The sequence below is a fragment of the Capra hircus genome, chromosome 6, assembly GCF_001704415.2.
Source record: "Capra hircus breed San Clemente chromosome 6, ASM170441v1, whole genome shotgun sequence".
Taxonomy (NCBI): Eukaryota; Metazoa; Chordata; class Mammalia; order Artiodactyla; family Bovidae; genus Capra; species Capra hircus.
The window spans coordinates 77,876,682-77,899,875 of NC_030813.1; the positions used below are offsets into that span (position 1 = coordinate 77,876,682).

The window sequence follows — 23,194 nt, forward strand, 5'->3', positions numbered from 1 at the left end:
TACAGGGGTAAGCATGGTTTTTATATACAGGCAGTTTGTTTGCATTTATTTCTTCAGGTGAAGGAAGCATCTAGAATTAGATGATGAACAATGACTGGAGAATCCTAAATGTTACTTAGCTTTTCAGTGACAAATTATGTTTGCCATACTAGTTTTTGTTATGGGAATATGATTTGTATGTACTTAACTCAACTTAAATTACAGGATTGTTTTACTTTACTCTTAGAAATGGCAAATAAATGATGAATGAACTACAGCCAGTCATGACATAGGCAACACCATAATAATTTTCTCTGAAATAGAATTGCCTAATAAATCTTAATTTAAAGTAACAAGCAGTGCCAGAGGTGCACCTTACTTGGGCTACAGTTTATGACAGTTTCTTCAAATTAGACCAGGACCAGAGAATTAAAAGTTAAACTTTACATAATGACAGTTGAGAAAATAAACGTAAAATTTATTTGAAAAATAAAAATCTCCATTAAATTGTAAAGTAGTAGTTATAAATTGTAATAAATATACCTTATTAATACTTTTTGCCACATATCTGTCTTGCTCACTAAGTATTTGTTGGAGAGAGAAATACTAGTCACCAAGAAGTTAGAGTAATTGCACACAAAAATAAGATGAATTTCATATGGAATAAGACTAAAGTTGTGTGACTGTATATTTTATGTTGTATAATATAACCAGCTTCATATACAATCCAAAGCATATATATTTAGAGCTATTTCAAAGAATGAAATTAGTTCTAGGAATCCCTTGGTAGACTAGTCCTTGACAAATGTCAACTTCAGTGTAAGACCCCACTCTCAGCCTCCACTTTCATTGTGAAATGAGCCTCCAGTACAAACTTTTTGAGACTATTGATTAATTTTTAAAGTGCTTACTTCCGTTTCTTCTACTTGTCAGTCTGAGCTCAGGTTTGCTAGTAATCTAGTCATGAAGTTCATCTCTTAGGTAAAGTATTTAAATGGACTATATTGAAGTATACAGTCCAGTAAATACTACATTTACTTGATATAGGTTTAATTAATGTTGACAATGATAAGTTATAATAATATAAAAGTATCGTGAGTTTTTTTAAAAGTCCTAAAAATCCTGTTAAAAATAAGATTTGTAAATTAATGACATATCTTAAAAAAGATAACCCCATTTATAACTTCCTAAACATAAGGTTTCCTATATAACATTTTTGTCTTCTAACACATGTGATTTTGAGCTTTCAAAAAAGTCAAGGAGAGAAATGAGTGTGATTTTGCTGGTAATTGAAGACATGAGCTTAGGTCAAAGCACAAAATCTTACCTGAAAGTAAATATCCAAAAAAGTATTTCTCCCTTGTTTTAAAATTTTCCTAGAGTTTTATTTATTGTACATAGTAGCTCAGTTTATCCCTTCCACTGGAATTATCTTCGATTTATATCACTTGGAACCTATTATTTTTCTTTTTAATGTTTGTATTATGAGCCCATTCTTTCTTGGGTCTTTCCCTCTTTTTTCCCCACTGATCCTTTTTTTGTTTGTTTCCTTGTTGTGATCTTGGCAAATTCTCTCTAATGAGACCAATATTAATTAGAAAAAGATGTCTCTTGATGAGTTTCATGAATATGTTACAGTTTCCCAAAATTTTCCTCTACTTGTAATAATTGATACCTTAAAATCATAATGGAATCTAATTTGAAAGATACATAACCATAACGTGTTTGAGAATCTCAATTTATTCTTAAAAGAGTTTGTTGAAAGACTTGCTTTAGAATTTCAGAAAAGCCCAGAGCAGGTGGCTCATTATTTGTATCAACCTTTGGATATATTTTTTCCTGAAGATAGTATTTTTCCACAGTAACATAAAATACTGATGAGTGGGAGGCAGAAAAGCTTCTTCAGTAAGGATTCTAAATATATTTATTCAGAATGAGAGCATTTCCTGTTAATGTGTCATCTCACAAGGTACATTTCTCATTAACTACAGAAAATATTAGGCCCTCAGAGATTAGTTACAGAGTAGTTTCTTCCAAAGAGATCAATTCTTGAGATGGGTAAAAAGCAAGACTATTTTGTAAGTACTGGTATAAATAATAATTAATAAATGAGACTATCCAAACTATCTGAAAGCTTTCTATGTACAATTACCAACCTATCTTTCAAATAGAAAATCCTTGTGTTATTATTATGAATATTGTATTTCCTATGTCTATAGTTTGGAATGATATATTAATTCAATCTTAGCTTGATTAACTTTTGCCTAATTTTTTTTTCAAACTTATACTGTATTTTTAAGCATATAATGTGGTTGTTTCTAAAAAAATAATTTTATAGAGGAATGGGTTCTTTTAAGAAAAACATAATGTTCAATAAATCAAGTTTGAGTGCAATAAATTATTTACTTTCAGTTTGCAAGAGGTGAATAAAAAGTGCTTGGCCAATATCGTACCATTAATCTATTCTCTTTTCTCCTTTCTCTCTTTACTTCTCTCTCTCCAATAGAAGTGGAACAAAAAGGTAATTAAATACCTTTCATAAATTATATACTATTTATAGGCTAAGTTATTTAACAGTTTAACATCTAGTTAAAATAATTGTTATTAATTTTTATCTATTTTCTGAAAATTTATTTACTATTTCTGCTGCTCAACTTCACTTTAATCTGTTGTACTGACCAGTGCTGGTTTGATTATTTTATCCTAAAACAGTTTAACAGTGTAAAGTTTTCAACCATGCATTTTATTCCTCTTTATTTTTAAATGAGTAGTTAGAAATCCAGTAGATGCTGATGCATAATGACTGCTTCAGATTTGTTTTATTTCTAGACTAGATAATTTTCCTAGCTCTGGAGTAATTCCCTGTTCTTTTGATTTTTAACTATTAAGGGAAAAGGGGAGATGGTTTTCTGAAATACATTAAAATAAATTGCTTTTGTAAGCAAGGGCTGATTATTAACTAACATAAAGTTTATATACAATTTTGACAATAATACCTACCCATCCTTTATAATTATAGACATCATATTGCGTGTGTGCTAAGTCATTTCAGTCGTGTCCAATTCTTTATGACGCTATGGACTGTAGCCCGCCAGGCTCCTCTGTCCATGAGATTCTCCAGGCAAGAAGATGTAATGAGTTGCCATTTCCTCCTCCAGGGGATCTTCCTGACCCAGGGATCGAACGTGCATCTCTTATGTCTCCCACATTGGTTGGCGGGTTCTTTACCACCACCTGGGAAGCCCAGGCATCGTATTAGAGTCCTGAAAAATTCTTCCAATAATGCATTTTATTATTAAGTATAATTTGATGGTCTTCTATCCTTGCTATGGAAGATTTTGACAGTTAAATTTTCCCCTAAATGTCTCATTTTCCCAAAATTGAAACTCTGGACATTTTTTAACAATAGACTTTTGTTTTTAATAGCCTGCAAACCGTAGTTTAGTCTCATCTTAGATTTTCTCTTAGATGTAGGTTTATAATTGCTGTTAAAGAGCTAATCACTAATATCAAGAGAATAATACTTTAATCATTAAAATACGAGTCAACTTCCAAATTTCTTGTGATTTCCTAATTTCTCTTCCCAATATACTTCTAATCATTTCAAACATAACAGTGGACTACATGATTATTTTTCAATGTGTTTGCTCTGCAAAAATATTGGAGCAGTGTTTCCCATAGCAGGTTCAGAAGAAAATTATATCCCATCAGGCTCTGTAGAAAGGGTTCTGTGATCAAATTAATTTGTGGAAATTTGCTCACACTCCCTTCTTCTGCCTTGCAGAGTCACTAATGTACCTCAGTACTTAGAATCCTGATATTATTTTAATTAGATATTTCTTGAGCATGTGTGGCTAGGAATCCCTGTTTTTGTGGGGTTTTTTTCTGTGTATTATATATCTAAACCATATAAATAGGTATTTCAAGGACCTCCTTTTGGGAAACATTGCTTTTTAGCCCCCTTTTTTAAAGATGAATCAGTCAAGCTTTCCTTACCACCACTCACATAATGTGCTACTGAAAAATAAAACAAATCAGACAAGTCCTGCCCATTTTCAGTCTGAAGTATGAGCAGCAAAATATTGTAGCTAGTAATCTTGTTTTTTTAATGTTCTTCTCATGTAACAGTAAAAGGTACATGTTTTTAAGTTCCAAGTCTACTGTATTTAACAGGACATTTTTAACTGATTAAAATCTAGATCTTGGGTTCTCCTCTGTAACTTTTCACCTTTTCTTCTTCCCTTATTTCTTCTTTCCTTTCTTTTTCTTCCTTTCTCTTTTTCCTTCCAGTATCCATCCATCACTCATTTTTAATTGTGTGAGTTGCATGCTCTGTGTGTGCTGTAGCAGCTTTAAGGGCTTTTTTAAGATTCAGTGGCCTGTATCACAAGGTTTTTCTTTCCCCTTATTATGTTTTTAATTACTATTGTATTTTCATTTGCTTCTTAATGATAAGTATAGAGTAGTTACTAGCATCAGAGTGAAAACAATATTTTTTAAAAACTTTCAAATAAGATATATGAAACCATCATGTGTAAATGTTTATATTTGTTATATATCTATAGAATACACAGACATAAGTCACATCTATGTAGATAGCATATCCAAAATTATTGCAACACTCTTGCAAAGGTAAAATGCAAAGGAAAAATGCAAAGGAAAGCACAGCCACTCATGAAAAGGCCAAATTTCATCAGCAAATCAAATCAGAATGATTCTAAAGAAATGTCAAAATTAATGTGGAAAAATGCTTTACGTTCTCAGAAGAATGCAGCAAAATAATTAAGTGGTGGTGGGCATTTCTGATTAGAGTTGAATTCCACTTGGTGAAAAGTAAGAATATATGACAAAATATTTAAATTAATATAATTATTATTTTGGCTCTTTCCCAATTGACAGTTTTTCTTTGTCCTGGACTACTAAAAGGAGTATACCAGAGTGAACATTTGTTTGAATCTGACCACCAATCTGGGGCATGGTGCAAAGACCCTCTTCAGGCTTCTGACAAGATTTATTATATGCCTTGGACCCCGTACAGAACTGACACCCTGACTGAGTACTCATCCAAGGATGACTTCATTGCTGGAAGGCCAACTACAACCTACAAGCTTCCTCACAGGGTGGATGGCACAGGATTTGTAGTGTATGATGGAGCTTTGTTCTTCAATAAAGAGCGCACCAGAAACATAGTAAAGTTTGATTTGCGGACTAGGATAAAGAGTGGAGAAGCTATCATAGCAAATGCCAATTACCATGATACCTCCCCTTACCGGTGGGGAGGCAAATCTGACATAGACTTGGCAGTGGACGAGAATGGGCTATGGGTAATCTATGCAACAGAACAAAACAATGGTAAAATTGTCATTAGTCAGTTGAACCCTTACACCCTGCGGATTGAAGGGACATGGGATACTGCATATGATAAACGGTCAGCTTCCAATGCATTCATGATATGTGGAATTCTGTATGTGGTCAAATCTGTCTATGAGGATGACGACAATGAGGCCACGGGAAATAAGATTGACTACATTTACAACACTGACCAAAGTAAGGACAGTTTGGTGGATGTACCCTTTCCTAATTCATACCAGTACATAGCAGCTGTGGATTACAACCCCAGGGACAACCTTCTTTATGTATGGAATAACTATCACGTCGTGAAATATTCTTTGGATTTTGGACCTCTGGATAGTAGATCAGGTAAGTTTGACTTTTGATGGTACTTTAAAGGGAACTATTTACAGCTTGAACTTAGTACGTTTATTGTATATTTTGATTGGACTTCTTTCTCCTGGTTTTTCTTCTGGCCTGTGTTTTGAAAGTTATTCTTTTTTGTTTTTAGCTAAAAAAATATTGCTGTAAATCACTGTTAAAAAAATTTATAGGCATGAGAATCTGACTCTTACTCCTCTACGCAGCTAGTCTCCAATTTTCATCCATTCTTTGAAGGGCATTTTCATTATCAGCTAGTTAGTTTGTGTGTCTGTGTGTGTAGTGAACTATACAAAACCTTGGCAAAAATAGAATGCTATCCCACCTAATTAATTGTGACATGCCCTACAATGTGCCCTCTACTTGGAAATGCCAAAGGGTTGGCATTATATAATTCTTCAGGAGCCCTATACCAATATGTTAAAATCATTGAGCACATCATATATGACCAACCCTACTGGGAATATTGTCAGTTAATTCATATGTATCAGTTCAGTTCAGTTCAGTTCAGTCACTTAGTCCTGTCTGACTCTTTGCAATCCCATGAATCGCAGCACTCGAGGCCTCCCTGTCCATCACCAACTCCCGGAGTACACTCAAACTCACTTCCATCAAGTCAGTGATGCCATCCAGCCATCTCATCCTCTGTCGTCCCCTTCTCCTCCTGCCCACAATCCTTCACAGCATCAGAGTCTTTTCCAATGAGTCAACTCTTCACAAGAGGTGGCCAGAGTACTGGAATTTCAGCTTTAGCATCATTCCTTCCAAAGAACACCCAGGGCTGATCTCCTTTAGAATGGACTGGTTGGATCTCCTTGCAGTCCAAGGGACTCTCAAGAGTCTTCTCTTCTCCAACACCACAGTTCAAAAGCATCAATTCTCTGGTGCTCAGCTTTCTTCACAGTCCAACTCTCACATCCATACATGACCACTGGAAAAACCATAGCCTTGACTAGATGGACCTTAGTCGGCAAAGTAATGTCTCTGCTTTTCAATATGCTGTCTAGGTTGGTCATAACTTTTCTTCCAAGGAGTAAGCGTCTTTTAGTTTCATGGCTGCAATCACCATCTGCAGTGATTTGGAGCCCCCCAAAATACAGTCTGACACTTTTTCCACTGTTTCCCCATCTATTTGCCATGAAGTGATGGGACCAGATGCCATGATCTTTGTTTTCTGAATGTTGAGCCTAAGCCAACTTTTTCACTCTCCTCTTTCACTTTTATCAAGAGGCTTTTTAGTTCCTCTTCACTTTCTTCCATAAGGGTGGTGTCATGTGCATATCTGAGGTTACTGATATTTCTCCCAGCAATCTTGATTCCAGCTTGTGCTTCTTCCAGCCCAGCGTTTCTCATGATGTACTCTGCATATAAGTTAAATAAGCAAGGTGACAGTGTACAGCCTTGACGTACTCCTTTTCCTATTTGGAACACATCTGTTGTTCCATGTCCAGTTCTAACTGTTGTTTCCTGACCTGCATATAGGTTTTTCAAGAAGCAGGTCAAGGGGTCTGGTATTCCCATCTCTTTCAGAATTTTCCAAATATGTATAAGTGTATCTAATTGATATATACAGATAAATGTTCATAACTGATACAGATAAAAGAATAGATCTAATTATAAAAGAAAAAACAGTACAAAACTCAGCTTGAAAAAAAAAAAAGACATTTCATCTCCCTTTCTTTAAAAGTATCTTTTTCTTCTCTAGGAAATACTGTTTACTTTTAATATTGTTTGAAGACAGTCATGAATTGATCCATCTTTTACATTTTTAGTTGCATAACTGAGCAGATTTATCTTAGTTTAGAAGTTAAATTGTTTTACTAGCAATTTTACTGTTAGCTTAGTTCAGTCTCTTAGTCGTGTCTGACTCTTTGTGACCGTATGGACTATAGCATGCCAGGCTTCCCTGACCATCACCAACTCTCAGAGCTTGCTCAAACTCATGTCCATTGAGTCAGTAATGGCATCCAACCATCTCATCCTCTGTCGTCCTCTTCTCCTCCTGCCTTCAGTCTTTCCCAGCATCAAGGCCTTTTACTGTGAGTCAGTTCTTCACATCCGGTGGTCAAAATATTGGAGTTTCAGCTTCATCAGTCCTTCCAATGGCTATTCAGGACTGATTTCCTTTAGGACAAACTGGTTTTATCTCCTTGCAGTCTAAGGGACTCTCAAGAGTCTTCTCCAACACCACAGTTCAAAACCATCAATTCTCGGTGCTCAACTTTCTTTATAGTCCAACTCTCACATCCATACATGGCTACTGAAAAAACCATAGCTTTGACTAGATGGACATTTGTTGGCAAAATAATATCTCTGCTTTTTAATATGCTTTCTCTGTTGTTCATAGCTTTTCTTCCAAGGAGCAAGCTTCTTTTGATTTCATGGCTGTAGTAACTATCTGCAGTGATTTTGGAGCCCCCCAAATTAGAGTTTCTCACTGTTTTCATTGTTTCCCATTCCATTTCCCTGAATTAATGGAAACAGTGATAATATAATGGAAAAACAAGATATAAGTGTCTGAATTTTGACAGTGACATAGCAATTCAAAGTTCATTTTTTAAAATTCTTACAAGTTATTATTTCTTATTTTCTGCATTGTTTTTGCCATGCTTTTACTAGTATGTCATTTTGCTTTACTAACTTCATTATATACATATCATCTTATACAATTAGAGTCTAAGTGCTAGTAATCTTGCTTTACTTATCTTTTTATTATTTTTCATCTGACCATTATTTCTGCCTTCTTAGATCCTAGTGTACTATATAGCATAGAGTTAATAAAGACTCAATAATTCTTTGCTGAATGAATGAATGGATGAAAGCATGAATGGATGCCTTTCTATTTCTCACTATGATAGAATGTCAAATTGGGAGGCATTTTCTCTAATGCCTGAGAAGCTTCTACAAGACTGAGAGCTGTTCTTGCCATGGTCAGCATGTTGATATTATGTTGAACTGCTTTTCGTAGAAGAAAAACCCTAATATGCAATAGCAGCAAAAGCAACTTCTCATTATTAGTCCTGAAAAATACCCTAGACCTAACTAACCTCTGTACAGGTAAGGTTTCTTAAACCAACACACATTTCAATTAAAAAGCTAAGCATCTGAAATATTCTGGGAAGACAATTCTTTCAGGTCTGTGATATTCTTGAGTATTTAGCCAGTGGAAACTCTATTGTTGAATGGTTCTTAGCCTTTTTTACTTTTGATTGTAACCAAAGTAATTTCTAATTGCCTTAAAAGAAATGATACATAGTAACATCATCTTTTGATGTTAGTGAAATAAGCGCAGTAACATACCTTAATTTTATTTATTGGTAAAAGCATGCATTATTTTTTAGACTAATAGATAAGTTTATATTAATTAGTATTCCAGATTTTAACTCAATGGACTGAAGCAAATTCTTAACTTACTTTTTGTAAATTATCATTAAAGATGATACTATAGCCCCATGTATTTAGAGACTTGTCAAAAATATTTCTGGCATACATTAATAAAATTATATTTTTATCCCATACATGTATCCCTATGTATGATAATAATTCATTGTAATCATGGACATAGGAAAATTATACCACTCACTTAATACTTTTTGTTTGCTTATAGAAGTTAGATTATAAGCCATCTTGCCCACATATAATAGTTATCATATTTGTTAAAAGGATATTACTAAAGTGGCAAACACTGAGAAATGAGAAAGCTCAGCTTTTGAAACAAATCACTATCTTAATCCAGGAAATTCAGTTTTCATTCTTTTAAATGACAGTGAAATTGTTTCTGTTTTCGAAAAAGTGAAACTTCAGCTGTATTAAACTTAAGCTAGAACTTTGGTGTGTTCCTATAGTGGAGAGGTAGAAAGAAAAAGTAGAGAATAAGAATGTGTCCATTTTATGCATCAATATGAGAATTTAAACTAGCATTAATGGAAGTAGTTCACCCTATTATACAAAAACAGTTTCAACGGAGTGTTTTTCTTTAGTATAAATTACACTGACATGTTTCAAAGAAATTTCCTTTTGACTATTTTTATGGACATTTTTATTTGTCTGTGTAAGGAAACCAACTTACTGTAAATATTTAGGGTCAAAAAAACTACTCTGTAGATTAAAGTATCTGGGTATTAGAAGTTGAGACAAATATGTTCCCCTGGTGTATAAAAGTCCCCAGGTGAAACATCCATGGAGCTAGCATACTGCTTCTGAACATGAATCTGGGAGCCAAAGGACTTGGGTTTTAATTCTGCCTCTAGTGCTTGTTTGACTGTGGGCCTCTTGGTCTTAGTTACCTCAACTATAAAGTGTAAAAATAATAATAATAATAGTAATAATACCTGGGTCCAAAGATTGAGTTTCCCTGGTGGTTCAGTTGTAAAGAATTTGCCCACAGTGCAGGAGACCTTGGTTCGATCCCTGGGTTGGGAAGATCCCCTGGAGAAGGGAACGGCTACCCATTCCAGTATTCTGGCTTGGAGAATTCCATGGACAGAGTTGTCTGGCAGGATAAAGTCCATGAAGATTATTGTTAGATTTTAATGAGATGATATATGTATAGATATAGCAAAATTAACATAAAACTACATACCAACCCTACAAGGACCATTATTATCCATGTTAACTAATTTAGGGGCTTAAGGTACTACTGCTCATATAATTTTATTAAAAATCACCAGCTACTAAAATGCAGCATGAACTTCAAAGTCATGGTCCCTTCTGTGACACTAGAAGTGGAAAGTATGCTTAGGGAAACAATGTGTGCAAATTCATTCACTTGATAGAAGTGATCTCAGTATCCCCATGTGCCAGGCACTCTCCAGATGTCAATCTAATTTGTAGATCTCATGATTAGATAATTACCATAGATCTGCACTCCAAAAAAAAGTGCTTCTGATTTTCAGGGGTGAAATCATATAGTCTGTGAAGATTTGCTGAATAATTTAAGAAATAAATAAATGAATTACAATATATACAGACATATTTTATACCTTATTATTCAGAATATTATGGTAATTGGAGTAATAGTCCAACAATGTATTTTATTAAGATTATACATATGCTTCTCAGGTAGTCCCCTTCACTGTTGGCCATGCACTCCTACGATCTGGAAGTTATTATCTGGAAGTCACCCCAGTTATTCCCCACCTGCCACACACACTTGCTTCTTATCTTCACTCAGATCGTAGTGATATTTGGTAATATAAAGAAGGTTTGTGTAGTAAGAAGTGCCAAAGCACATTACAGCACCTAGTGCATTTTCTTCTGGAAATAATTATAGAATTACTCAATAGTTTTACAATGGGAAAGAAAGTGAGTTCAATGGATTTTGTTTTCAGAACATCTCAGATTTTTCCATTGATGAATTGCATGAATCTTTTCAGCTTAGAGATAATGAAAAGTGTATCCATTGAGTACACCTGTGTATTCAAGTGAGGAAGTGTGTTTCTTTGAAAATATATTTTGTCTGCAGAATAGGTGGTTAAGTTTTGGACACCAGTATCTAAAATGCTTGTAAGCATTACCACCTGAGCTAAAAAGTAAATATGTGAAATTGCTTTTTTTTTTCCTAAACCGAGGACTAGCAAATATACAATTTTCCTGAAATGTACTTTTAACTGAGCCTTTTTCCTCTCATAAAATATGATAAATTATGCATTCATCATTTCCTTCAATGGCTATCTTTTGTAAGATATACTTTTAAAACTTCCAAACAGTAGTTAGCTATTTCACTTGTTATTTGAGTGATTCTCATGTTGCCATCATGATTCTAAAATTCTACTTGATATCTTCATATGTCTGGTGTGAGGGAATCAAGTAGTTACTTTACTTGTCCTTAGTTCACTGCTGTTTAATGACTTTTATTTACCCTTGGAGTTCTTTCTCTCAAATCATATTGTGCTGAGTTCATAATTCATTGATACAAAAGAGATGTGAGGTATTATCATTTATTCTCTCACTTTGTCTCTAAACTGTCGACCGAACAATCTAAATGTTCATTGTCAAATATACAAATATTTTCCACTATTTCATCCTGAAGAAAGAAGAAATATGCACAGGTTGATAATAAGAATATACAGAGAAGGTCAATGCCAAAATTCCTAAAATTAGTACATCTAACAGATCTACAACCCTATTGGTTGAGATTTAGTGAAACACACCAGGCCGTCAGTATGAACATCAGACAACAATGACATGTAGCTACTGTCTAGTGCTTGCTCTTGTGCTTTCCAAACACAATCCAAATTTTGAAAGCCATTTTAGATTATGTAAATGTAATCATTTTGTATATGCTTAAGATAGTAGAATCTAAAACAACAAAAAGCCTACACATAACAGTTTAATAATGCAGATAAGGTAAACCTTCTGTCCTTATAATATGCTAATTAAGTGCATTTGTGTCTCCAGTAAAAGCTGCGGCTATGTAGTGATGAGTAAGAACTTTAAACACACATGACACCTCGTTAAAACGTAATTTTCACATCATATATCTGAACCCTTTACTTTGACAGCTGAGTAATGTGAATGCTGGGCAGAGAATCTTGAACATTTTGAAGCTGTCATGTGCTTAATAGGTAGCTGGATCTGCTTCCTGAATGGTTTATTTAAATATGTTGCATCCTAGTCACAAAATAGCCTGAAAGTAGTGGGATGTTAAATCAAACTTGCCCTCAGCATATAAGTTATGATTGCTTCATGGTTCCACTTGAGATATCACATTGTCTCTAAAGTTTAATTGATGTAAATCTCAGTAACTGAGTGAACTTCACTAAAAGAAAAAAATAGCTACTTGTTGCTAATTTCATCCAGGTCTTTATTTTTATGCATCAGCTGTTTGGCTGTCTGCAGAGGTGCCCCCTCTCTTTCTCTCCGCTGCTGCTGCTTTGCTTTTAGTGACAGCTTCTGATGGAAGGTCATTGCTGCTGGTGACTTTTCAGGGAGCACAGCCAAAACTTAAATATTTTGCAAAAGCTATTCTATTGCCACTTAATGTCAGCTGAATTCTCTTATGTTTGTTTTTACATTTCTTATATTTTTCTTCTTTGTAATTTTAAGGCTAAACCTTTCCAGAATGACACCCTCTGCTTTTCAGTCTCAATATCAAAATCTCAGTCCTGTACAAAGCAAAACTTTACTGGGTTTTTTACAACCAAACCCAGTGTTAGCCTTTCAACCCTGCATAGAGGTGACCTTCTTAATAAAGGAGACAGATGCAAGGGACAAAAATGTTCAAAATTTTTATTAACTTTTTTCCTACATAGTGACATTCTTGAAAAATGTATAATTATTAGAACAGTAATCAGAATTATTTATACAAGCAGCTCACAGTCATAAAAGATGACTTATTGTGAATAAGCTTCCCACTCACACCAGCTGTCTTTTCTGTAACCATTTCACTGCTCATTAGCATGTCCACCAGAGGGCAGACAGGTGGAACTGAAACAGTTTGGCTGTTCATTATTAGCACATCTTGTCAGGGTTGGCAGTAGTGATTAAAATGGGATTTCTGGTTATCAAGGGATTCCACTTTAGAATACTCTGCTTCTATCCATATTACCGTAGGTAAGTGAGAACTGACTTTATTACATAGTAAAGTCTGATTTTTGCTTTATTTTTCCGTTTTTTTTTTTCTTAGACAACAAACAGAATAGGGTTGCCAAGCAAAAATACAAATTTAAGCAGAAAAATATTTCCCCCTTAATAACTACTTTTACACCACAAAGTTAAATTCTCAGATAATAATGATGAATGACCAAAAATTTAAGATACCTAAATTACAGGAATAATCAACCATACTATATAATTTTATGGAATGAGACATGTTGTCAGATATCCCTGAAAACAAATGGATTATGTATTTTTGTTTACTTTAATAATAATTATTCCTGGTTTTCTTCATGCCCTTCAGTAGTACAAATCCTTGGCCAAACTCTATGTATCCACTTACCCCAAAGAAGACACAAATTGAAAGACACAAATTGCCTACTGTCATGTGACTGAACTAGTTTACCCTAGAATTTGGATTTTTAAAACTAATTGTTAAAAAATGAAATTCTACCAAAAATATACAAAAGCAGGTAAAATTAGGTATTTGTTAATTTCATGGCTTAGAATTATCTCTTTGAGAAAAAAATGGCACTTTATTTGTAAATGCTTTGTTCCATAAAAATACAAAATGATAAACTTTAAAAATTTTTAAAACAAACTTTCAAAATCTATGAAAATTTTGCTATAGAGTATATATATTTGCATATTTAAAATATACTTTTATATTTTATAGAGAAACCCACTGAGATAAACCGGGAGAAATAGTGATAATAGTGGGGAGCAGTTATGAAAATTTATTCTTCATTTTGATACAAAAAAATAAATCCCTTGACCTGTTTGTGGAGAGGAAGCTTGAAAGTGGAATTGAAAAATATTAAGATAGAGGTGAAAAGTGAAATTTAGGCACAAAATCAAGCCTGCTATAGAAAGCCAAAGCAGGGAGCCAAAATGGGCTTAATTCAGAAGTCCAATGATTAATAGTTGTTTCTTCCCCTCTTTCTCTCTTCTTCCTCCCTTCCTTTTTCCTTTCATTCTTCAAGACACAGGTCGTTAGGTAGCTCAGGTATGCTCTGTGGTTGCAACTGTTGAACAGGCCAGGCATTGACCTGTTCTATAAACTTATAGAATAGGGAAAAGTTATAAGAAGAAACAGAAAAAGGGGGATGGTGTGTCAGAAAACAGTGCTACTGATTAGCTACTAATTTTTGAGTATTTTATTTTCTGGCCTTTTACGTAGATTATCAAATTTAATCCTAACAAAAATCTCGCAAAAAAAAGCATTCATTTCCAGTTAAAGGAATTTAGGATCAGAGACAGTAAATAACTCAAATGTCACATACATAGTCCAGAGTTGCGGTTAAAGTATTAATTGTCCGGCTTTCCACTGTGTCGTGTTGCCTCCATTGGTAATTAAAAAGAATACAGGTGCCATAGTTAAGGAGCAAGGGGAAAGCAGGAAGGCAGCGTACAGGTAGTACATAGAATATAAGCAGATAAAGTGAAGTAGCAAACGCAAAGCCACAAGGCCACATTAAACTCACTTAGAATAAGGACAAGCAAACAGCAGCTAGTGTTGCAAAGTACCTAGTAAACAGTGCCGTGTGTGTGCTGTCTGTGCAGGGGGGTAGGGCCTTCCTTTGCATATGCCTTGCCCGAGTGCTTGGCAAGCAGTATTAGCATATGACAACAGGGCAACTGTCAGACAAGCAGACCTTCCTCACCTTGATCTCTGGTTTCATTTGCCTGAAGGATAAGAGCATGCAGTCTCCACTGCTTTCCTGTGAACTCTGCCCACCCGGCTGAGATCTGCTCTCATAAAATTGAGGTGCACTGGTCTTGTCAGGAAGAAGGTGTAGGATAAGGAGCTACAGGTGTTTCTGGAGAGAGATTTGGAGAATTGAAGAGATCATTCCAGAACACTTCTGTTTTCTAAAAGAAGTACCTGCCATCCCTCCACATTGCACTAGGTTTCACATACATACCTTAACACTTAAAAAAATACTGTGAAGTATAGATGTGAAAACTAAGACTCAGAAAAGTAAAGTCATCTGTCTGGAGAAATCCAGTTTGTGAACATAGATATGAACTTTAAAGAAGCCCAGGTTTATTTAACTAAATCATGAAGCTGAGATACTTCATATTTACAATGAAAAAATTGTAATGCACACAAATATACAGTAGAATGTGATATAATGGTGTATGGTTTTTCTGAGTGCATGTGTACATTTCTTATAAATGCTTGAAGAAACAGACTTAATTATTGAAGGATTAGAAGACAGAAACTTGCAGAAATTCTGAGCAATTTTACTTAACTTATACTAATTCCATTTCTTAATCTAGATGTTTTGCTAGCAATACTTTTATGGTTACTATCTATGAGCAAGAATAGTAAAATGGGGGAAAAATGAAGAAACAAAAGAAAGGAGGTGGTAAAGCAAGAAATGAGGGAAATAAACATTTTTCTCCTAAAAGTAAATGGACAAGAAATATGGCATACTTATGCCTTGCTGGTTGAAATATAAATGATCGTTAGCCACTTTTGAGGGAAACTTGGCAATATCTAGTAGAGCACATGGAGCTTCCCAGGTGACACAAATGGTAAAGAATCTGCCTGCTGATGCAGGAGACACAGGTTGGACCCCTGAGTCAGGGAGATCCCCTGAAGGAAGAAATGGAAACCCACTCCAGAAATCTTGCCTGGGAAATCCCATGGACAGAGGAACCTGGTGGGCTACAGTCCATGAGGTCACAAAAGAGTCAGATAAGACTGAGTGACTGAGCATGCATTTAGTAGAGCCCATGTCTAAGTGATACCTTATATACTAGCAAGGGGCTTCCCTGGTGGCTCAGATGGTAAGGAATCTGCCTGCAATGCCAGGAGACCCAGGTTTGATCCCTAGGTCAGGAAGATACCCTGGAGAAGGCAATGGCAACCCATTCCAGTACTCTTGTTTGGGGAATTCCATGGACAGAGGAGCTTGGCGGGCTGCAGTCCACCGGGTTGCAAAGAGTCAGACACGATTGACTGACTAACACACACAAATACTAGCCAATCCACTTTTAGATTTGCTTCTGGAGAAGCTTTCTTACTTTTGTCCTAAGAGAGCAAGGTTTGTGTGTGGTTGCCCAAGTGACTAATAAGCAGCTGGTATAGGAGATATGAATGTGACATCTATCTTTACTTGCACCAGAAACTATAAAAGCCCTGGTCAGTGTTGAAAAGTGAAAGTGTTAGTAGTTCAGTCAACTCTTTGCAACCCCATGCTCTGTAACCCCCCAGGCTCCTCTGTCCATGAAGTTCTCCAGGCAAGACTACTAGAGTAGGTATAACAGTTCCCCTCTCCTTGGATCTTCCCAAACCAGGGCTCGAACCCAGGTCTCCTGCTTTGCAGGCAGATTATTTACCATCTGAGTCACCAGGTCAGTGTTGAAGGTAGAGGGAAGCATTATGTGATCCATTATTTTAGAAAGAAATATACCAAGTCAGATACTGGTACCCATGAAATGATAAATAAGAAAAAATCTTGAGATTTACCCTTTCTAGTAATATCATCCATCTGGTTTCATGCTGGCTATAATAACTCAAAGAAGGCAGGATAACAGTTTTCCAAGCACCAACAGCCTTTAACTCCTGTTAACTCTTTCTCAGAAATCATTGCACTGTTAGTAAAAGAAGCCCACTCTTGTCAGAAAAGGAAATTTTACTCTGAAATTTTGATTGAGTGTGACTTATTATAGTAACTGTTGTGTTTAAGCCACTGTGCATATTAAACAATTCTTAAGATTTAATTCCTTAAAATTTGTTTTATATCACCTTCACTGAATTTTCCCATGAGTATGAATATATTAACCTGTCGTACATTCTAACCTACCATATATTCCATATTCTTATAACAGCTTTTAGTATAATTTTTAAACTGTCAGGATAGTGGCAAAATACTTCAGGGACTGAACAGGATGACTGAGTTGGTTGATCATGTTCTAGTTAAGAACTTGCAATGCCATGCCATAAGCTCAAGAGCCCAGATTTTGAAAGCATGGAAAATATAAAATTTTCTAAACCAAATAGGGAACTAGCGGATTTACATGTGAATGAAGGTTGAGGTTTTAATTCTCTGAGTTACAGTAGAAAAAGCTGAGTTAGTCAGAAGAGATTTGTGCCATAAAAGTATTGTATTTCAGGACAGAATGTCACATAAGGAATTTAAAAAATAATTATCTAGTGGAGTTGAAAAGTATATTGGGTTAGATTCTAAAATCATCCATTAAAATAAAATTAAATATTACCAAATCTATTTTTGAATATCTTTTAGTAGTTTATAGAATATAATGAGGTTTTAAAAAATATATATCCCTAGAGTACAGAGATAGCATTATATGTTATAGTTTAAGGTATATTGTACATAATAAATGGTACCTTTACAAAGTATACTTTTACAGTAATTTAATTATATAACAGCACTACATGAATTCATGTAAATTGAGTGTAATATCTGTGATACAATTCCTTTGTATTAAAAAAAAGAGTTCCATAGTTATTCCTGTGTAAATCATTTACATGAGAACTTTTCCCCCAAACATATATTAATTTGTACTTTCCCATTAAACTTATATGGATAGAACACTTATTAAGTGCCTATATAATACAACTACAAAAGTATTGTGGTATAAGAATACTTAATGGTATGAGAAATGTTCATTATGTATTGCTAATTCTTTTTAAAGCAGGTTTAAATTATTTAGAATTTAGGTCATTATACATTTTTCTACTTTCATTTGTGTATGAAAAATTTTATACAAAGCTTTTAAAAATGCTTTATGTGGAATAAACCTACTCATTATATCTAGTACAGTTACAAGCATAGAATCCAAAGTTTTAATGGTAGCTAATTCTTTTTTATTTGGCCTTGCCATGAGGCATGTAGGATCTTCCTCCACCAGGGATCGAATCCATCTACCCTATGCTGGGAGCGCAAAGTCTTAACCACTTTATTTCTTATTGGTTCAGATTTGAGCTTATCTGGGATTCTCCAGATTTCTTTAGTGAATATGTGCGGTCTTCAAAATATATGAAACACATTTTTTAAAATTAATATTCCACATTACTAGAGTATAATAATCTTTAGAATTCTATGATGAGATATTAAAAGGCCTTCTAGTTGTGTTCAGGACAATTGCCCAACTGATTCTCACCCACTTATGACTAGGACACACAAACAAGAAAGTGCCAAAATATTCTTGAGAGAATGAAACTGAAAGAGGGGAGCCTTGCTCTATTTCTAGCGTTTTTTTTTTTTTTTTCTTTGCTATAGAAGAAAATTTGTAGTTCTTAAGGCAGTGGCAACCCACTCTAGTACTCTTGCCTGGCAAATCCCATGGACAGAGGAGCCTGGTGGGCTGCAGTCCATGGGGTCGCTCGGAGTCGAACACAACTGAGCAACTTCACTTTCATGCACTGGAGAAGGAAATGGCAACCCACTCCAGTGTTCTTGCCTGGAGGATCCCAGGGATGGGGGAGCCTGGTGGGCTGCCGTCTATGGGGTCGCACAGATTCGGACATGACTGAATCTACTTAGTTAGTAGAAACTTTACCTCTACCCCTTGATTACTGAGACATTATTTGGTTTAGTGGTACTTTCTGTCACTTTTGACTTTTAAACTTTTTAAGCAATCAGTTTTCACTAGTTGTTTATAAAGATTAAAATTGAAAAGGAAAAAATAAAAAAAGAGAACCATGTATTTAAATGTACCAGCATTGAAGTTGAATAAGAGTCAACCTTCCTAATCAGAGATGTAACTTAAATATTTTACTTTTAGCTTTGACAGTAAGAAAGGTTAATTTGCTCATCTATGACATTCAGTATTATTTTCTTATGTATAAAACTGTCCCCTTTTTGTGGCACCCTCTAGATGACTCAGTGGTAAAGAATCTGCCTGCCAATGCAGGAGATGCAGGTTCAATCCCTGGGTTGGGAAGATCCCCTGGAGAAGGAAGTGGCAACTCACTCAGGTATTCTTCCTTGGGAATTCCCATGGACAGAAGAGAGTGTCAGGCTATAGTCCAATGGGTCACAAAAGAGTTGGACACAATTTAGCAAGTAAACAAGAACAGCATGCTTATATTTTCTAAGAAGTAGAAAATAAGTACGTTTATTGAATATTGACTGTTCAGGTCAGTTCAGTTCAGTTGCTTGGTCATGTCCAACTCTTTGTGACCCCATAGACTGCAGCTTACCAGGCTTCTCTGTCCATCACCAACTCCTGGAGTTTACTCAAACTCATGCCCATTGAGTCGGTGATGCCATCCAACCATCTCATCCTCTGTCATCCCCTTTTCCTTGCATCTTCAATCTTTCCCATCATCAGAATATTTTCAGATCAGTCAGTTCTTCACATCAGGTGGCCAAAGTATTGGAGTTTCAGCTTCAGCATCAGTCCTTCCAATGAATATTCAGGACTCATTTCCTTTAGGATGGACTGGTTGGATCTCCTTGCAGTCCAAGGGACTCTCAAGAGTCTTCTCCAACACCACAGTTTCATTAAAATAAGATATCAAGAAATATTTTAGTTGACTGAGAAGTGCTAATGGTTGTTATCTTTGTGTAATTATATTAAAAACTGTTGATAAACTATTAAAATGTTTTACTGCAGTTTTATGTAATTATTTTGGGAGACAAATAATTTTGTTGTGATCAGTGAGTTTAAATACTCTGATGAATTAAAGCCTCTTTTTATATTTCTTTGTACAATAAAACTTCAGTATTTGCAAGTAGGTTATAGGCAAGAGATTGCTAAGTTATATAGCATGCTGCTAAGTCACTTCAGTCGTGTCCGACTCCGTGCGACCCCATAGATGGCAGCCCACCAGGCTCCCCCGTCCCTGGGATTCTCCAGGCAAGAACACTGGAGTGGGTTGCCATTTCCTTCTCCAGTGCATGAAAGTTATATAGCATAATGGATCTCAAAGCATAGTCCAACAGAAATTTTTTAAAATGCAAGTCCTCAGGTTTCACCCAAAATTAAATCAGAAACTCTGGGGGTGAACTCAGTAATCTATTTTTAATAGGCTGCTAAATTTGAGAATTGCTATATAGGCCATAATCCCTCAATTATATAAGCTAGGATAGTATATACTACAAAGTATAATAAAAATATTACTTTTGTTTTTGCTTCCTAAATTTCTGATTGCATTTAAGTATTTCCTAATCCCCTGTCTGAAAGAAGCTATATAAATCACTAAGGGAACACGTTAAAATGCAGATTTCCTATCTCTCTCAAATCACAGTCCTAAGATGTTGCTTCAGTGTCAAGTGGGAGCTGGGGAACGGTAGTTTTAAAAAGTGATTCCGGGTTTGAAAAAATATATCACTACTTTAGATTCCCTAAGGTATAAATAAAATTTGTATCTTAGCAGGAATGTTATTTTAATGCATTAAGAATCTGTGGAGCGATATATACTATCTACCTTCTCTCTGAGCTAAGGCTATTCTGGCAGTGAAATGCACCACTTTTTTTTTTTTATTAAATGACCCTGTTTTGTGTCCTCATAGAATTACTACCTGTGTAGTTGACAGAGAAGAACAGTAGCCTAATACAGGATGGAAATATCCCCTCACAGGCTTGTCCTGGCAAAGCAAGGTGCCATTCATCTTCACCTTGAGTAGCTGGAATAAATTAACACAGTGAGAAGAGCAATGAGACACTTTGTAATCATGCAGTGCCTTAGGAACACTCATGGTTAATCATGTGTTTGGAAACAAACACCAAAGGTAAGAAAAGGGGCAGGAAAACAAGTAAGGACTTTCCCTATAGTTGAAGGACTGTATAGTATAATCCTGTGAGCAATACCTCAAACTTCCATATTTTAATTTAAGGCTAAGTTATATTTCATACTCAAAAGTAATGGTAGCTAGAATTTTTCATTAATGTTCATAATTTTCCAAGTATATTAACACATAGTCAGGAATACACGATAGTCCTTCTTCTGTCCATTCCCACTAACTTTCATAAACATGGACAGATGATGAGATGTTTTGAAATGCTATTTTGCTCTCTGAGTCTGATCACCCTTTATGACTATTTTCTTCTGGCTATTCAAGGCAGGCATGAATGGCAGTCAGCTTTGCCAGCTGAGATCTGAGTGGAATCAGAAAATATGCCCATGCTGAATCAAACTGATATGTAAACTTTCTTTTGTCCAGCCCCCTGCTGCTCTCCATTTTTTTCTTTTTTAAGACAGAAACATCTGGTGGCTTTGACTCAATAAGGATGTAAAATTTAAAAGCACATTTTCAGATATGAACCTGTTGAATAAATATGCTAACTCACTTAAAAGGCACTCAAAATTTTATATCATTTTAATTTTTAAATTAAAATTGTGCTTAGAAGTGCTGTGTCACTAAACAAAGTAACTATTCTTAAGAAAAACTTTTCTTTATGTTAAATCCTCCCTTCATTTTTAAAAATATATCTGTTATTAGAGTTATCCCTAGAAGTGTTTGGCTTAGTAACTAGGTTGAGTAGTAGTTGTTTATTCTGAAGATATTTTTGTTCAGTTTCCTCTAATTCTTTAAATTTTATACTGTCTCTTCCCCCAATTTAGAGCTGAAAATGCAGTCATTCATTCTTCTTGCATTGAAGTTTGATTTATTTGTTTTGAATGTACTCTATTCTTATTAGGATGAAAGGTAATTCTGCTATTTTTCCTGTTTAAAATAATATGAAATAGCAAAGTAATAAAATAATATGAAGCCTCACACAAGCTTTTGGGATTTTTTACATTTCTAAACTGTAGGAAAAAGGAAAATCAAAGAGATGGAAAATCATGTTTCACTAATAGCCATCATGATTACCTATTTTAGATTCTAAGTATATCCTCTTCGAGATAATTCAGAGGCTTTTTAGATTTTTTTAAATTATTTTACATAACAAGGCTAAAATTTTATGTAATTCAACCTGTTAACAAATCGTTATTGAATTCTTATGCCCAGCTCTGTACTCAAGATCTTAAATTAATTAGAATGAATATGTGATGGAATTGATCCTTTTAAATTTCAAAGCAATTCATTTAAGTGTTAAAGTGGACTGATTATACTGCTTGAAATGGGCTGAGGAGGACACAGTTATCATTTTGCAGAGTATCGATGGGTACTATAAGCAGAGGATGTAACACTGGCTGCATCTTAAATATATGAGCTCCTTGTATTTTGATATTCTAAGGTTTTACTAGATTCATTTCTTTTTCCATTAATGAGAAGGAATAATATTCACTGATTTAGTCTGTAGCACTTGGCCATTATATGCTGAACTGTATAAACAATGAGCAGCTGTATCATTGTTTGTATTACATGATTTTGTTTATTCATTTAAAAATTTTATGACGGCAGTATGGCTTAGCGGCATGCTTATGATAATGAAGAAGTTAATTAGTAATGTTGAGCAGAATTTCAAGAGATGACTTTTAGTAAGTAATACTGAAAATATTATAGTAGTCATCCACAGATAAACACAAGTTTTAGACAAATGGGAAACATGGTCAATTACAAAAATCATATTAGAATCTTTGGCTTTAAGTTTCCAAAGAATAGTGCAGATAAACATACTCACCCACGTACCACAATTCCCCAGGTTTTTTTTTTTTTTTCCTCTAACAGTAAACTAAAGTAAGCAATCATCTTTAAATAATAAATTCACTCTGATAGAAGACGATGACTCTGCCAGTAAAAGAAGCAGACGGCTTACCAAGAATTCTGGAATTGCATGAGCTTTCCAGTCCAGAAATATTGATAGACGTAGTCTGAGTGTGTTAGTCTGCTTCATTTTAGAGCCAAAGAAGTCTTAATTCAAGCACCAGGAAATCCATAATTGGAAAGAATCCCACAGTCACTACTGATATTTTCCTCTAATTATAAGTGACTTTGTGTGTCCTAAGTCCACTTAAGACCTCTGGATTCTGATAAGAAAA

At 34.9% G+C, this 23,194-nt stretch overlaps 1 protein-coding gene across 9 annotated transcripts in view; it reads left to right on the forward strand.

Annotated features, from left to right (window-relative positions):
* Positions 1 to 23,194, forward strand: part of ADGRL3 (adhesion G protein-coupled receptor L3) — a 945,437-nt gene that overhangs the window by 620,820 nt on the left and 301,423 nt on the right. For all 9 annotated transcript variants that reach the window (XM_013964661.2, XM_013964654.2, XM_013964662.2 and 6 more), the window contains 2 exons: positions 2,486 to 2,500; positions 4,879 to 5,679. In XM_013964661.2, the coding sequence (XP_013820115.1) occupies positions 2,486 to 2,500; positions 4,879 to 5,679 (816 nt within the window). The remainder of the gene's footprint in view (positions 1 to 2,485; positions 2,501 to 4,878; positions 5,680 to 23,194) is intronic.